At 44.3% G+C, this 18,150-nt stretch overlaps 1 protein-coding gene across 12 annotated transcripts in view; it reads left to right on the top strand.

Annotated features, from left to right (window-relative positions):
- LOC144506100 (5'-AMP-activated protein kinase subunit gamma-2-like) overlaps nt 1–18,150 on the top strand; it is a 496,688-nt gene that overhangs the window by 394,940 nt on the left and 83,598 nt on the right. For all 12 annotated transcript variants that reach the window (XM_078231958.1, XM_078231951.1, XM_078231964.1 and 9 more), the window contains one exon: nt 8,718–8,824. In XM_078231958.1, the coding sequence (XP_078088084.1) occupies nt 8,718–8,824 (107 nt within the window). The remainder of the gene's footprint in view (nt 1–8,717; nt 8,825–18,150) is intronic.

The raw sequence follows: 18,150 nt of genomic DNA, 5'->3' as shown, positions 1-18,150 counted from the left end.
AAGATCAGGGGCTGAATGCCCTTGAGGAAACTAGAGCTCCTGGAGGAAACCCACACAGACACGGGGAGAACATGCAAACTCCACACAGACAGTGACCCAAACCGGGAATCGCACCTGGGTCCCTGGCGCTGTGAAGCAGCAGTGCTAACTATTGTGCTACGGTGCCGCCCCAGTATATAAATAAAACACAGGGACAGTGTACAAAACATGACAGGACAGATGGTCTGAGGTGTATTTGCTTTAACGCAAGGAGTATGATAGGTGAGGCGAATTAACTTAATGCTTGGATTACTACATGGAACTATGATCATATGGCAATTACGGACACTTGGATGAAAGAAGGGCAGGACTGGCAGCTTAACGTTCCAGGATTTAGATGCTTCAGGCAAGATAGAGAAGGTGACAGAAGAGGTGAGGGTGTTGCTTTACTGATTAGGGAGATTGTCACAACTATACAGAGGATACCTTGGTGGGATCGTGCAGTGAGGCCAGATATAAAAATAACAGGGTTGTGGTGATGGGCGAATTTAACTTCCCCAACATAGACTGGAATTCCTTTAGTCCCAGGAGCTTGGACGGGGCAGAGTTTGTTCATTATGTCCAAGAGTGCCTCTTGAGGCAATATGTAGATAGTCCGACTCGGGAAGGGGCTGTCTTAGACCTGGTTCTGGGAAACGAGCCTGGACAGGGGATCAGGCGGGTAAGTGGTACTGATCCACGTCAGATCAGCCATGATCTTATTGAATGGCGGGGCAGGCTCGAGGGGCTAGATGGCCTACTCCTGCTCCTATTTCTTATGTTCTTATGACAGGTGATTGGTGTCTCAGTGGGGGACCATTTTGGGAACGGTGATCACAATTCTATAAGTTCCAAGATAATTGTAGAAAAGGATAGGAGTAGTCCCAAAGCGAAAGTACTAAACTGGGGGAAAGCTAACTATGACAGTATTAAGCAGGAGCTTGGGAGTGTAGACTTGGGGCAGCTGTTGAGGGTAAATCCACATCCGATATGTGGGAGTCTTTTAAAAGTCAGTTGTTAACAAATCAGGACAAGTATGTCCATGTAAAAATGAAGGATAAAGATGGCAAGATTCGGGAACCCTAGATGACGAGAGATTGTAAGCTTAGTGAAAAAGAAGAAGGAGGCAGACATAAATTTCAGCAAATTGAAAATGGATAAGACTTGAGGAATACAAAGATAGCAGGAAAGAGCTTAAACAGGGACTTAGGAGGGCACAAAGGGGCCATGAAATGTCCCTGGTAGGCAGGATTAAGGAGAATCCTAAGGCTTTTTATGCATAAATAAAGAGGATTAGGATAGCTAAGGAAAGGGTGGGTCCACTCAAGGACAGTGGAGAGAATTTGTGTGTGCATCCAGATGAGGTGGGTGAGGTCCTTAACGAGTACTTTGCATCAGTATTCACAAAGGAGAAGGATGTGGTGGATGGGGAGTGTAGAATATTGACATTCTAGGACATGTTGAGATAAAAAGGGAGGAGGGATTGGAGGTTTTGAAAAACATTAAGGTGGACAAGTCCCCAGGGCCAGATAGGGTCTTTCCCAGAATACTGAGCGAGGCGAGGGAAAAAATTGCTGAGGCCTAGGCCAAAGTCCTTGTATCCTCTTTAGCCACGGGCGAGGTACCAGAGGATTGGAGAGCAGCTAACATTGTTCCTCTGTTTAAGAAGGGCAGAAGAGACAATCTGGGAAATTACAGGCCTGTGAGCCTTATATCAGTGGTGGGGAAATTATTGGAGAAGATTCTTAGGGACAGGATGTACTCACATCTGGAAGAGAATCGGCTTATTAGCAATAGGCAGCATGGTTTTGTGAAGAGGAGGTCGTGTCACACACACTTGATTGAGTTCTTTTGAGGAAACGACAAGAAAAACTGACTAGGGCAGTGCAGTGGATGTTGTATACATGGACTTTAGTAAAGCTTTCGATAAGGTTCCTCATGGCAGGCTGATACAGAAGGTGAAGTCATATGGGATCCGAGGTGAGCTGGTAAGGTGGATACAAAACTGGTTTGGGTATAGAAAGCAGACAGTAGCAATGGAAGAGTACTTTTCTAACTGGAGGTCTGTGACATGTGGTGTTTCACAAGAATCGCTGCTGGGGCCTCTTGTTTGTAATATATATTAATTATTGGGAGGAAAATGTAGGTGGTTTGATTAGTAAATTTGCAGATGATACAAAAATTGGGGGAGTAGTAGATAGTGAGGAGGATTGTCAGAGGATACAGCAGGATATTAATCGCTGGAGACCTGGGCCAAAAGATGGCAGATGGGATTTAACCCGGACAAATGTGAGGTGATGGGATTTGGAAGGCCTACTGCAGAAGGTAAGTATACAGTAAATGTAGAACCCTTAGAAATACTAGCACACAGAGGGATCTAAGCGTGCAGATCCACAGTTCCCTGAAGGTGGCAACTCAGCGTGGTCAAGAAGATATATGGCATGCTGGCCTTCATAGGTCGGGGCGTTGAATATAGGAATTGGAAAATCATGTTGCAGCTGTACAAGACTTTGGTTCGGCTGCATTTGGAGTATTGTGTACAATTCTGGTCGCCACACTATCGGAAGGATGTTGACGCATTGAAAAGGGTGCTCAAGAAATTTTCCAGGATGTTTCCTTGTTTGGAGGATATGGATTATGAAGAAAGGTTGAATAAACTTGGATTGTTTTCAATGGAGTGTCGGAGGATGAGGGAGGACCTGATAGAGGTTTACAAGATTATGACAGGCTTGGGTAGAGTGGATAATTGGAGTCTTTTTTTTCAGGGTCGCAGAGTCATTTACTTGGGGCAGAGGTTGAAAGTGAGAGGTGGGAAGTTTAAATAAGATGTCACACAAACGGTGGTGAATGCCTGGAACGCGCTGCCGGAGAAGGTAGTGGAAGTAGATTCTGTAATAATGTTCAAGAGACATCTGGTCAGATACATGAATAGGCAGGGAATAGAGAGGAATGGACCATGTAGAGGCAAGAAAATATTAGATTTTTTTGCCGGCATAGACTTGGTGTGCCGAAGGGCCTGTTCCTGTGCTGTACTGTTCTTTGTTCAAGGTACGATTTCCCTTCTTTCCTGGAGGTTTTGGTTAATATGTACATATGTGCTGCACATCAGAAGGATTTGGATTTACTCTGACAAAGTCATCGAGACTCAGCGTTGGCACTATTCTCTCCCCACAGATGCTGTCAGACCTGCTGAGATTTTCCAGCATTTTCTGTTTTTGTTTTGGATTTACTGTTGCCCATCTGTTTGACTTTGTGTTGCAATGTTCTGTTGGTATTTGCTGTGTCCTGTTGCTAGCGATCTGCAATGTTTGAGTAAGACTTGTGAATTTTAATTGGAAGGAAGGGATGTGATTATGTAAAGTGTGATCATTGATGGGTAAAGGGGCTAATTGTGTAGTTGGCTCAGAAGGGGCCTTTTTCCTCCTTCCCCAAAGCTGTGAAATTAAACCAGATGATTGAGCAATAAGGTGTGAGCTGAAACTACTGTCTTTATGAAGGCTGTATGTTTGCAAAAATGACAAATTAAGGTTCAGCAATAATTACATTACACAGACTTTGCAGCATGCCAAGGTAATCATTACCCTCTGAGTCAGTCTCCAGAGGTAGGCATTAAATGGTATGTCATTCCTAAAATATGACACCTGTTTTGCTGTGTAAAGGTTGGATTAGTGCCAGAATTATTGTTTTTTAAAACGCAATGTTTTTTTTCAACAAAGATTGGTCATGTTTTGTTAGAAATTGGAAGGCGTAAAATGAAAAGGAGAGGCAAACTTTGATTAAAGTTAGCTTTGGAACATGGGTCTAGCTCTGTTTTCCATTGAAAATCTGCTTTTGTGCATGTGAATTGAATTCTAAATTAAAATTTAATTAAAGTCAACTTATTAGAATAGAACAAATCCTACGTCTAACTTTTAAATTGCATTTCAATGTTTTGAATTTGCATATATTTTATGATGCTGTATGGTTTATTGTAGCTTAGTCCTCACTTTTAGCACAGTTCCATCTTGATAAACATGCAGCTGTTATGCCAGTGCATTTTGTTCTGGAATTCTGTGGGCATATCTATGGCTGATTCGAAGATGTTTGCATTACAACCCAATTAATTGTCCACTCAGCGGTATTGATCCAACAGAAAAGAAATGCCTGACCATAGCGGAAGAGCAGTGATTAATTTCTGAAATGTGCTGTCTCTTGGGCGGGCGGGGGGGGGGGGCGAGGAGAGAGAGAGAGATAATGCCTGACTCCAGTTTACTGTCTTCAGTTGCTCCTGAGGAGTGTATTAAGTATGATCAATTCTATCCAGGACGAGCAAATGTGAAGTGATTTGGTTTATTTGGATACTGTTCTTGGCGAAATTTAGCACAAATTAGCGATGGTGGATTGAAATAATTACCATGAGAGATTAGTGTGTTGTAGAAATGCACTTGAAGTAATTTACTTTGTTCTGCCAGTGCTCCCTTGACCTATTTCACAAAAAAATGTTTCACAGGTCTTCTGGAGCAAGAGTCAAATCAGATTTGTGATTTATTTTTCGGCAGCGGGTATATCAATCACACTATGTGTCCTGCTTCAAACACTGGATATTACATCAAGACAGCTTTTAATAGCTAATTTGGAGCCATTCCGTGGGTCTTGGATTGAATGCTGTTTTCTGCTTTTACTCTCCTGAAAGTGCTGACTCATGCTAGATTAAGGTTTCAGAGGCATTTGGCTGCTTTCTAATATGTCGTCCCAGGTGGTTCAATGTATGTGTGCAAGCCTGCAGAGTATGTCCCAGCCCTGTCTCCATTCCGTCTTTATTGGGGCGCAACTCAGAACCCCCCTGCCCCCTGCATGCGCACACACACACACACGCAAGTGGAAAACATCTTCTCTAGGTTTACATTATCAACCCCCTTCATAATTTTTGAAGGACCTCTATCCAGTCAGCCCCTCAGTGGTGCTCAAAAATAATCCCTCCTTCAGACCAGATCTGTGTGGGTGATTTTTGTTAGAAGTCACGGGAAGGTTCATTTTATGTAATTACAAAAACTTCTCTCCGTGGCCCACCTGCTGAGACTCATTATAATGTCAGTTTTTTGCCAAGAACATCAAGCTCACTCCCAGTCGAGGGATTGCGTTGGGGATCTTTCTCATTTTTAACATGATTCGAACCTGACTCATCGGTGCATTTGCAAAATTAGCCATCTGACAATGATGTGTCTAAAATAGAATGACATAGAATTAAAATGAGAACAAGCCATGGATCAGCCAGTTTGTGTTGGTGCTTATTCTGCAAATGGCAGTGGCATTAATTTCAGATTCTCACTCTGTTTACGTGTCCCTGTATTCCCCTTTTCTTCAACCATTTATGTAATGTTGACACAGTTGCTGCTTCAATTGTGACTCTATGTAAAAACATTTCTCCCATTCTCTATCCTAATTTAGTCTTGTCTCCATGTCCCCTTGTTGTGGATCTTTCAATCACCGGAAAGCCTGTTTCTCTATTAAGTGACCTCTTAACTTGCCTTTTCTAAGTTCCTCAAAACCAGTCATCGTTCTGGTAACCCTAAACTGTACCCTCTTTATTGCCTCAGCATCCTTCCCTATTCTCAAAGCCCAGAATTGCATACAGCAGTGGCCCCTCTCCAAGTCAATAATGTACACAGTTGAAGTTTGAAGTTTTTTTTAATTTATTAGTCACAAGTAAGGCTTACATTAACACTGCAATGAAGTTACTGTGAAATTCCCCTAGTCGCCACACTCGTCAATGCACCTAACCAGTCCGTCTTTCAGACTATGGGAGGAAACCAGAGCACCCGGAGGAAACCCACGCAGACACGGGGAGAATGTGCAAACTCCCCACAGACAGTGACCCAAGCCAGAAATCGAACTCAGGTCCCTGGCACTGTGAGGCAGCAGTGCTAACCACTGTGCCACCGTGCTGCCACAGTGAAATGAAATGGCCACAGAACAGAACCCTGTGGAACCTGCCTCCTTCTAGGGTTAGTCCATATCAGCTTTTACCCTCTATTTCCTCTGTTCTAATCTTTAATTCAATTTGCTCTCATCTCTCCCATTTCAAACAGTTTTAGTTTCACCCAATATGTCCTCTGTATGGCATCTTATCAGAGAGCTTTAGGACAATGCACTGCATCCCCCCCATCCGCCGTAATTGTTAATTCCCCAAAGATGTGAATCATTTTAAGAGTCTCATTAACTGAACTGAAACTGATTAATTTCATAACCTCGTCAACCCCCCCCCCCCCCCTTTGCAAGCGGAGTACTTGCCGGGCGGCTGCACTAACAACAAACTATTTTAGAAATGGAGTCATGCTGTAATATAAGAAAAAATGGCAGACTGGTTGTGCACAGCAAGAGCCCACAAAGGGCAATGATTTAAATGATCATCTAATCTGTTTCATTGGTTGAGAGATAAATGCTTAAAAAAATAAAAAGTTGCATTCCTACAGAGTCCTTCACTACCCAGGATGTCTCAAAACACACCGCCAGTGAAATACTTGTAAAGTGTACAATATAAAGGGAAAGACTCTTAGTACTGTAGAGGATCAGAAGGACCTTGGGATCCGGGTCCATAGGACTCTGAAATCGGCCCCGCAGGTGGAGGAGGTGGTTAAGAAGGCGTATGGTGTGCTGGTCTTTATAAATCGAGGGATTGAGTTTAGGAGTCCGGGGATAATGATGCAGCTATATAAGACCCTCGTCAGACCCCACTTGGAGTACTGTGCTCAGTTCTGGTCGCCTCACTATAGGAAGGATGTGGAAAAGATTGAAAGGATGCAGAGGAGATTTACAAGGATGTTACCTAGATTGAGTGGCATGCCTTATGAGGATAGGCTGAGGGAGCTCGGTCTTTTCTCCTTGGAGAGACGAAGGATGAGAGGAGACCTAATAGAGGTGTATAAGATGTTGAGAGGCATAGATCGGGTGGACTCTCAGAGGCTTTTTCCCAGGGTGGAAATGTCTGCTATGAGAGGGCACAGGTTTAGGGTGCTGGGGGGTAGGTACAGGGGAGATGTTAGGGGTAAGTTTTTCAGAGGGTGGTGGGCGAGTGGAATCGGCTGCCGTCAGTGGTGGTGGAGGCGAACTCAATAGGGTCTTTTAAGAGACTCCTGGATGAGTACATGGAGCTTAATAGGATGGAGGGTTATAGGTAGGTCTAGAAGGTAGGGATGTGTTCGGCACAACTTGTGGGTTGAAGGGCCTGTTTGTGCTGTAGTTTTTCTATGTTTCTGGGGGTTACCATTGACAAGAAACTGAACTGGACTCGCCACATAAGTATTGTGGCTGACAGAGTAGGTCAAAGGCTAGGAACCCTGCAGCAAGTACCTGACTTCCTGACTCCCCAAAGCCTGTGCACAATCTACAAGGCGCAAGTCAGGAGTGTGATGGAGTATTCTCCACTTGCCTGGATGAGTGCGACTCCAACAATATTCAAGATGCTCAACACCATCCAGAGAAAAGCAGTCCATTAGATTGCTACCCCTTCCACAAACATTCACTGCCTCCACCAACAATTCACTGTGGCAGCCATGTATACCATCTATAAGATGCACTGCAAGAACTCACCAAAGCTCCTTAGACAGCATCTTCCAAATAAATGACCATTATCATCTAGAAGGACAAGGGCACCAGATACCTGGGAACACCTGGTCACTCACCATCCTGACTTGGCAATATATCGCGTTCCTTCATTATCGCTTGGTCAAAATCCCGGAGCTCCCTCCCTAACTGCACTGAGGGTATACCAAACCTCAGGGACTGCAGCAGTTCAAGAATGCAGCTCATCACCACCACCTTCTGAAGGGCATTTGGGGAAGGACAATAAATACTGGCCTAGCCAGCGATGCCTATATCTTGTAAATGCGAGTTTTAATAAGTACTGAAATGCAGGAAATACTGAAGCTGATATCTGCACAGCAATGTGACAATTATGAGGGAACCTGTTTTAGTGGTTAAGGGATAGTTTGGTTGGTTGAAAGATAAATACTGACTTGGACATTGCAGAGGAGTCTTTTGATCCTCTTCGAAACAGTGCCGTGGGATTCTTCTTGTCCACCCAAGCGAGCAGCTGGGGCCTCAGTTTAATGTCTCAAGTGAAAGATGGCGTGCCATAGTTTGACCAAAAGTAAAGGCTCCCTTGATGTCTTAGTGGGTAAATGTAAGCTGTCTTGTCTGATATTTGGTTGTACAGATGAGAAGGTTGCTCAGTCTAATCCTGCTTTGTGAACCCAAAGATTGGTCCCCATGACCTTGGGTTAGTTTGAAGGAGAATCTGAGAAATTTACTGCAGGTCTGTAATGTGACCTCTCTTTCCTCCCTGAGACAAGTAGTCTCCTGACACTGATTGGAGGCGTGTATCTTTGTAATGAGGTGCTGGATGGCTGCTGGCAACAATTAACCAAGCACAAATCAACATCTTCAGACAAGGAGAGAAAGAAACTTGCACCTGTTTTACTCTAGTGCATTAGACTGTTTAGTTCAGCCTGCTTAAGTATACACTGCTGCTGTACCTTATGTCTACAGTGAGTAGGGCAAACGGCGGTGTTGAAAACCAATTGCATTTTGTGACAAGGGCAGAATAGGTACTAATGGGCTAATGGTTATTTTTGTTCATAATGCAGCATGTCATGCTGTGCAGATACTGAAGGAATGTCCTTTCCATGCTATAACCTTTCTTTCTCCTGTTTCTTCAACAGCTGAAGAGTCTGACAGTGATATTTATATGAGGTTTATGAAATCCCACAAGTGCTATGACATCGTCCCCACCAGTTCAAAGCTTGTTGTATTTGACACTTCATTGCAAGTAAGATGTGTTTTATTTCATTTTGAGGGTCTGGGCAGCTGTTTGGTCATGCTCATGATGTTAGTCTTTTTAAAAGAATTTTCACGAGTGAAACGGAGCTTTATTTATTCGTTCACAGGATGTGCACCTCACCGGCTGGGCCAACATTTATTGCCCGTCACTACTTGCCCTTGAGAAGGTGATAGTGCTGCTTTGAACCACAATGTGGTGTAGGTATTCTCAAAGTGCTGTTAGGGATGGAATAGGGTTCCAATACCAAGTGCACAGAGGCTTCTGGTGTGGGTTGCATCTGCAGTTCCCTGCGTGGCAATTTCCTAGTCTGTATCACAGTCGTAGAGTTTTACAGCACCATTGAGAGGCCCTTCGGCCCATCGTGTCTGTGCCAGCGATTCCTACTCGTATATCCCATTTTCTAGCACTTGGTCCATAGCCACCTATGCTATGGCAGTCATGGGAAGCTGCGAAAAGCGAGAACAGATTCTTGCCAACAACAACAACAATTTTTATATAGTGCTTTTAACGTAATGCATTATCTCAAGGTGCTTCAGGGGAATACTGTCAGAAAAGATTTGACAGGAGAAAAGAGGGGCAGAGTGGTACAGGGAGGTAATACCAGGGTTTAGAACTTAAGCATGGACATTAGTAGTGTTGAAAATCAATGATGGACAAGAGGCTGGAATTGATTTATTTTTTCATTCAAGGGATGTGGGTTTTGCTGGCTGGGCAAGCATTTATTGCCCATGCCTAATTGCCCTTGAGAAGGTGGTGGTGTTTGGACATCAGGAGGAAAACACTTTAGGCCTTCAAACCAGAAGCTTGGGACTAGGTTAACTACTAACTGTATTTGGAGGGTCACCGCTCATTCATTGACTAAAGAAGGAATCTGGAGTCAGTCTTTCCTTAACATAGGTTCATTCACAAAATCCAGGGAACTCAGGCACAGACTTCCTTTTCCCTTCACGCCCCACACAGGTGGAAACTGTTTTTAAATATACTTACGAATAATCCCCAAACCTGTCCCCAATTAGTAACAGCCACTCTCACTTATAACTAGAACATGTATTATTGTGACAGGATTGCAACATCACCACTTGGGTGGCATTTAGTCCAGGAAAATGCCAAACGGGGAGAATGAAGGGAAACTTTATTTATATGGACAAAATAGCTTAAAATAGATCCACGTTGACCAAACTAAATGCAATTTGCAAAGCTACAGAATGGTGGCATCTTCCATGTTATTGTGTGCTTTACAGAGGAACAGTTAACGTGGCTGCCAGTAAACTGGATTATAGTAAGACTTGAATCAGTGCTCTGTCCTTTTAAGAAGAGCTTTGATTGTTGAAGTTCATTAATAGTCTGATTTTACTGGACATCCGAGCTCCTCCTCAAATCTGAATGGGTAGATCATAAGCAAAAACTGGATTTACGTCGCAACAGGAGGTGGCCATTCAAACCCACCCCCAGTCTATTCCACCATTCAATTATAACCTGTCCATTCTGCATCTTAACTCCATCTGTACACCTTGGTTTCATAAGCCCTAATACCGTTGCCTAACAAAAATTTTATTGAAAAACAGTTCCCTTAATAGTACAGCACAGCTTTAATCTTGCTTTAGGCCCTTGTGTGGTCCTGAGTTCTCAACTGTTACGTTAAGCTGATAATTGTGATAATGTTTTCTAGTATAGGATACTGCTAAGTTGCTACTCAGTTATTGAAGAACACCAAATAGAATATTGCCCATCCCTAGTTGCCCTTCAGAAGATGGTGGTGAGCTGTCTTCTTGAACCTGTGCAGTCCCGGAGGTGTAGGTACACCCACAGTGCTGTTAGGGAGGGAATTCCAGGATTTTGACCCAGTGAAGGAACAGTGATATATTTCCAAGTCAGGATGGTGAGTGACTTGAGGGAAACCTCCAGGTGCTTGTGTTCCCATGTATCTGCTGTTCTTGTCCTTCTAGATGGTTTGGAAGGTGCTGCCTAAGAATCCTAGGGGAGTTCCTGCAGTGCACCTTGTAGATAGTACACAGAGCTGCCACTGTGTGTCAGTGGTGGAGGGATTGAATATTTGTGGAAGGGGGAATTGATCAAGCAGGCTCTTTGTCCTGAATGGTGTCAAGCTTCTTGAGTGTTGTTGGAGCTGCACCCATCCAGGCAAGTGGGGAGTATTCCACCACACTCCTGACTAGTGCATTGTAGATGGTGGACAGGCTTTGAGGAGGTCAGGAGGTGAGTTACTCACCATAGGATTCCTAGCCTCTGACCTGTTCTGATAACCACAGTATTTATTTGGCAAGAGCAATCCGGTTTCTGGTCAATGGTAACCTCCAGGATGTTGATAATGGGGGATCCAGCGATTGTAATACCATTTGAATGCCAAGCGCCGATGGTTAGAACCTCACTTGTTAGAGATGATCATTGCCTGATACTTGTGTGGGGTGAATGTTACTCACTACTTGTCAGCCCAAGCCTGGATTATCCAGATCTTGCTGCATTTGGACATGAACTGCTTCAGTATCTGAGGAGTCATGAATGGTGGGAAACATTGTGCAATCATCAGCGAACATCCCCACTTCTGACCATGCGATGGAAGGAAGGTTATTGATGAAGCAGCTGAAGATGGTTGGGTCTGGGACACTATCCTGAGGAACTCCTGCAGTGGTGTCCTGGATCTGAGATGATTGACCTCCGACCTCCAACCCCCACAACCATCTTCCTTTCTACCAGTTATGACTCCAGCCAGCAGAGAATATTCACCCCCGAATCCTATTAACTCCAGTTTTGCTAGGGTTCATTGGTGCCATACACAGTCAAATGCTGCCTTGATGTCAAGGACAGTAGCTGTCACTTCACCTCTGGCGTTCAGCTCTTTTGTCCATGTTTGAATGAAGGTTGTAAAGACGTCAGGAGCTGAGTGACCCTGGCAGAACTCAAACCAAGCACTCGTGATCAGGTTATTGCTGAGTAAGTGCCACTTGATAGCACTGTTAACCCCTTCCATCCCTTTGCTGATGATCAAAAGTACACTGATGGGGTGGTAATTGGCTGGGTTAGTTTTGTTCTGTGTCTTGTATACTGGATACACCTAGGCAATTTTCCACGTTGTCGGGTCAACGCCAGTGTTGTAGCTGTGCTAGAACAACTTGGCTAGTGGTGCAGCAAGTTCTGGAGCACAAGTCTTCAGGATTGCTGCTGGAATATTGTCAGGGCCCACTGCCTTTGTAGTATCCAGTGCCTTCAGCCATTTCTCGCTCTCAGGTTGAGTGAATCGATTCAGCTGAAGACTGATGCTTGGGTCCTCCGGAGGATCATCCACTCGCACTTCTGGCTGAAGATTGCTGCGAATGCTTCAGCCTTATCTTTTGCACTGATGTGCTGGGCTCCTCCATGATTGAGGATGGGGATATTTGTGCAGCCTCTCTTCCAGTAAGTTATTTAATTGTCCACCAGTATTCACAACTGGATGTGGCAGAACTGCAGAACTATGATCTGATCTGGTTGTGGAATTTCTTAGCTCTGTCTATTACTTGCTGCTTATTCTATTTGGTACACAAGTGGTCCTGTGTTGTAGCTTCACCAGGTCGACACCTCATTTATAGGTATGCTCCTGGCATACCCACCTGCACTCTTCACTGAACCACGATTGATCCCCTGGCTTGGTGGTAATGGTAGAGTGGGGGGATATGCTGGGCCATGAGGTTACAGATTGTGGTTGAGTGCAGTTCTGCTGCTGTTGATGGCCCACAGCGCCTCATGGATTCCCATTCTTGAGTTGCTAGTTCTGTTCAAAATCTATCCCGTTTAGCACGGCAGTGTTGCCACCAACATGATGGAAGGTAGCCTCAATGTGAAGGCAGGACTTTGTCTCCACAAGGAATGTCAGGTGGTCACTCCTACCGACACTGTCAAGGACGGATGCATCTTCAACAGCCAGGTTGATGAGGATGAAATCAAGTATGTTGTCCCCTCACCACCTGCTGCAGTCCCAGTCTAGAGCTATGTCCTTTAGGATCTGACCAGCTTGGTCTGTGGTGGTACTACCAAGCCAGCCTTGGTGATGAACATTGAGGTCCCCCACCCAGAGTACATTCTGCGCCCTTGCCATCTTCAGTGCTTCCTCCAAGTGGTGTTTCAACATGGATGAGTACTGATTCATCAGCTGACTGAGGACGCTACGTGGTAATCAGCAGGAGGTTTCCTTACCAATGTTTGACCTGGTGCCTTGAGACTTCATGTGACTCCCAGGACAACTCTTTCCTGATTGTATGCCACTCTGCCGCCACTTCTGCTGGAATTGTCCTACCAGTGAGGCGGGACATATCCAGGAATGGTGATGGTAACTGGGACATTATCTGTGAGACATGGTTCTTTGAGTATGACCACATCAGGTTGTTATTTGAGTAGTCTGTGAGATGGCTGTCCCAATTTTGGCATGAGCCCCCAGATGTTAGTAAGGAGGACTTTGCTTGGTTGACAGAGCTGGATTTGCCATTGTCATTTCTGGTGCTTGGGTCAATGCTGGGAGGTCGGTCCAGTTTCATTCCTTTGTGTTTTCTTTGTAGCGTTTGGATACAACTGATAACTTGCTAGGCCATTTCAGAGAGCATTTTAGAGTCAACCACATTACTGTGGGTCTGGAGTCACATCTAGGCCAGACCAGTAAGGATGGCAGGTTTCCTTCCCTAAAGGAATCAGAACTTATTGAGGCATATTAAATAGTATAAATGAAGTAAACAAAAAATTAAGTTGAGTTCATCATGCTCCTATCCTTCCTTAATCTGTCATATAAACTCCCTTCTCCTTGAATTTGCCATCACATGTAACCTGTCTACTCCATTGTGTCAATCACAGATAAGGCTACCTCTGATCACCACCTTGTTTCATTTTCCATCCACATGCTCCTTGCCCCACCCAACTCTATTTCTTTCTGTCTGTATCACTGGAAAACACACACTCATAATTTACTTTCAACTTCACTTTCAAAATCCCAACTAGCCAGCCCTCCATGATATTTCTGCAACTACCGATTTGCTCAATCCCACTCCTTCCTACCTTTTCATTAGACCTAACCAAAACCTTTACTCACTTGCTCACCCGCGTCATTCCCCTGGTGTGGCCCTTATCTAAGACTGAGACTTTATCCTGCATGAGACTGGAGGAGCTATGGGCAACAAGAGTTACTGGCCTTCATCGCAATCTCTTTTGCTGCAAGCTCATTACAGGAAGGATGTGGAAAAGATTGAAAGGGTGCAGAGGAGATTTACAAGGATGTTGCCTGGATTGAGTGGCATGCCTTATGAGGATAGGCTGAGGGAGCTCGGTCTTTTCTCCTTGGAGAGACATAGGATAAGAGGGGACCTAATAGAGGTATATAAGATGTTGAGAGGCATAGATCGGGTGGACTCTCAGAGGCTTTTTCCCAGGCTACTACGAGAGGACACAGGTTTAAGGTGCTGGGGGGTAGGTACAGGGGAAATGTTAGGGGGAAGTTTTTCACAGAGGGTGGTGGGTGAGTGGAATCGGCTGCCGTCAGTGCTGGTAGAGGCAAACTCAATAGGGTCTTTTAAGAGACTCCTGGATGAGTACATGGGACTTAATAGGATGGAGGGTTATAGGTAGGCCTAAAAGGTAGGGATATGTTTGGCACAACTTATGGGGCCGAAGGGCCTGTTTTGTGCTGTAGTTTTTCTGTGTTTCTAACCTAGGTGATGTCCTGCTCTAGAAGGTCTTCATTATGTGCACTTCGCCAAGCCTTCTTTGGACAGCCCTGTTGCTGGTGTCTTCTGTCTGGTGGTGTCCATTCTACTCTTATGGTGTGTATGTCCAGGAGGTGAAATGCATACCCTGCTGGCTTCAGTCATCACAGTATCATGCAGACTCCCCTGACCAATCCTCTATAGTACATCATTCGTAATAACATGCCTCCACGTGATGCCTGGAAACTTGCGCAGGCTGCACAGGTGAAAGGCCTCCAACTTACGTGACCCTTTGTTTTCTTCCATGTCTTGCTGGCAGGAGATTGCAGTTGGTAATAACATAGATGTGTAGAGTCGCAGGTTCATAGCAGTGTTGGTAGTGGTGGGCCCCCTGATGCCCCTTTTTACCGTCCCTTAAGTTCAAGATGCAGACATGATCAATAATGGCAGACAATAATGAGAAAATCCATTATTGAAGAAATATTAACAAAACAGTTGGAATATCTTCTATTTTACTAGTAGGCAGAGTCGACGTGGTTTTGTGATGTAAATTTGTGGTGGATAATTTTATTAGATTTAATAAACTAAGATTTAACAAGCAGAGCGGATAAAGGAGAACCAGTAGGTTTGGTGTATTTGGATTTCCAAAAGGTATTTGATAAGTTGCCATGTAAAAGGCAAGATATAAAAGCTTTTAATGTTGGGGGTGATATATTGGCATGGATAGAGGACTGGCTAACTAACAGTAAACACAGTAAGAAGTCTCACAGCACCAGGTTAAAATCCAACAGGTTTATTTGGTAGCAAAAGCCACGAGCTTTCGAAGCGCCGCTGCTTCATCAGGTGAGTGGAATTTCAGTTCACAAACAGGGCATATAAAGACGCACACTCAATTTACAAAATAATGGTTGGAATGCGAGTTTTTACAGGTAATCAAGTTTTAAAGGTACAGACAATGTGAGTGGAGAGAGGGTTAAGCACAGGTTAAAGAGATGTGTATTGTCTCCAGCCAGGACGACTTGCCTGGGCTTGCAAAATCTCTCTAACTGTCCTGGCTGGAGACAATACACATCTCTTTAACCTGTGCTTAACCCTCTCTCCACTCACATTGTCTGTATCTTTAAAACTTGATTACCTGTCAAGACTCGCATTCCAACCATTATTTTGTAAATTGAGTTTGTGTCTTTGTGCCCTGTTTGTGAACAGAACTCCCACTCACCTGATGAAGAAGCAGCGCTTTGAAAGCTAGTGGCTTTTGCTACCAAATAAACCTGTTGGACTTTAACCTGGTGCTGTGAGACTTCTTACTGTGTTTACCCCAATCCAACGCCGGCATCTCCACACAACAGAAAACATACAGAGTCAGGATATATGAGTCATTTTTCAGGGTGGCAAACTGTAACTAATAGAATGCCACGGAAATCAGTGCTGGTGCCTGAACTTCTTATGACTTGTATTCACCCATTTGTGGATTATTACAATGGAGTCCCAGCAGAGCAAACATTTAGGAAGCACTACGTTAGATCCAGAGGAGTGGGAGAATGCTCGCATGGAATATAAACACCAAAATAGACCGGTTGGGCAGATGGCCGTTTCTGTGCTGTAAATACCAATGCAAGTTAGTCCACAGACAAGGGATAGCAAGTGGCTGTCTCACTCCTTAAAAGGTGAGGGAAAAAAATTAAGTGAAGTACGTGGACTTTGTTTTGATCGTTAGTCCATAGATTCAAATTTGTTTGTAAAGGAAATCGTGATGGGGCCTTGTGACCATGCCATCAACCCACCATCAGTAGGTTGGATTTGCGCACATGAGGCCGTCTACTTTTTAAATGATTAGAATCATAGAAAAACTACAGCACAAACAGGCCCTTCGGCCCACAAGTTGTGCCGAACACATCCGTACCTTCTAGACCTACCTATAACCCTCCATCCTATTAAGCTCCATGTACTCATTCAGGAGTCTCTTAAAAGACCCTATTGAGTTCGCCTCCACCACCCCTGACGGCAGCCGATTCCACTCGCCCACCACCCTCTGTGTGGAAAAACTTACCCCTAACATCTCCCCTGTACCTACCCCCCAGCACCTTAAACCTGTGTCCTCTCGTAGCAGACATTTCCACCCTGGGAAAAAGCCTCTGAGAGTCCACCCGATCTATGCCTCTCAACATCTTATACACCTCTATTAGGTCTCCTCTCATCCTACGTCTCTCCAAGGAGAAAAGACCGAGCTCCCTCAGCCTATCCTCATAAGGCATGCCACTCAATCCAGGCAATCCAGATTAGTTAATGGGACATGGGCATCGCTGGCTAGGCCATCATTTATTGCCCATCCCTAATTGCCCTTGAGTGGGCAGTTAAATGTCAATTACATTGCTGCAGCTCTGGAGTCACAAGTAGACCAGACCAGGAAAGGATGGCAGATTTCCTTCCCTAAAGACATCAGCGAATCAGATGAGTTTTTACAACAATAGTTTCATGATCATCATTAGACTTTTAATTCCAGGTTTTTATTGAATTCAAATTTCACCATCTATAGTGGCAGGATTTGAACCTGAGCATTACTGTGTCTGGATTACTAGTCCAGCAACAATACCACTATGTCACCACCTTCCCCCTGAACACGCACTATTAACTTTCGATCACAGGGTTATGCCCCAGGTTGTGCTATCCAGTTATTGGATATTAGGCACCTTGGGCAAACCCTTAAACACAGGAACCAAAAGAGAGAATGCTGGAAAATCGCAGCCGGTCTGGCAGCATCTGTAAGAAGAGAAAATAGCTGACGTTTCGAGTCCAGATAACCCTCTGACAAAAGGTTCATCTGAACTCGAAACGTCTTTTCTCTCCCTACAGATGCTGCCAGACCTGCTGAGATTTTCCAGCATTTTCTCTTTTGGTTTCAGATTCCAGCATCCACAGTAATTTCCTTAAACACAGGACACTTAGGTCAGTTATATGGGTGCTTCATGTCATTATACACAACAACAATCCTAAAAGTTTAACAATGTTTTACAAAGAAACTGAGGTAAAACAGTAAATACTGTAACCATGAATTTCCCCCTCATAAATTGCCTGACCGCTATAACCTCTCAAAATGGGACTGTATCATTGGCAGATACTAAATTTGGTCCAAGTTTGGAATAAAACAGAGCAATGGTTAGTTGAAGAACAAGCAAACAAATTGCAGGACATTCCAAAGTGCTTTGTCGCCACCTTTGAGGTGCAGTTCCTCTTGTATCGCGAAATGTGGCAACTAATGCTCAACAAGATCCCACAACAGTTAAATAAATAGGTAATCTGTTTTGAAGTGATGTTGATTGAGGGGTAAAAAGATTTCCCTGGACACTGGCAAGTTCTTATACTGTTCTTTAAATAATGCTGTAGGCTCTGCAGAGGGAAGTCGAGGGCCTGGTTTAAGATCCCACCTGAAAGATGGCATCTCCAACCCTTGTGTACTGCTCCAGAGTGTCAGCCTTGATTATGTGCTCAAGCCACTGGAATGGGGCTTGAACTCATGACCTTCTGATTCTGAGGCAAGTGTCCCATTAAGCCGAGTCATTCCCCCGGGTGATGTAGAATTCAATCATGTTTTAAATTTCTCAATCTGTGATTATTGCTGTTTGTTTTTAATTG

The sequence above is a fragment of the Mustelus asterias genome, chromosome 2, assembly GCF_964213995.1.
Source record: "Mustelus asterias chromosome 2, sMusAst1.hap1.1, whole genome shotgun sequence".
Lineage (NCBI taxonomy): Eukaryota > Metazoa > Chordata > Chondrichthyes > Carcharhiniformes > Triakidae > Mustelus > Mustelus asterias.
Note: the sequence above shows the minus strand (reverse complement) of the source record. Positions and strands in the feature narration are given on the sequence as shown.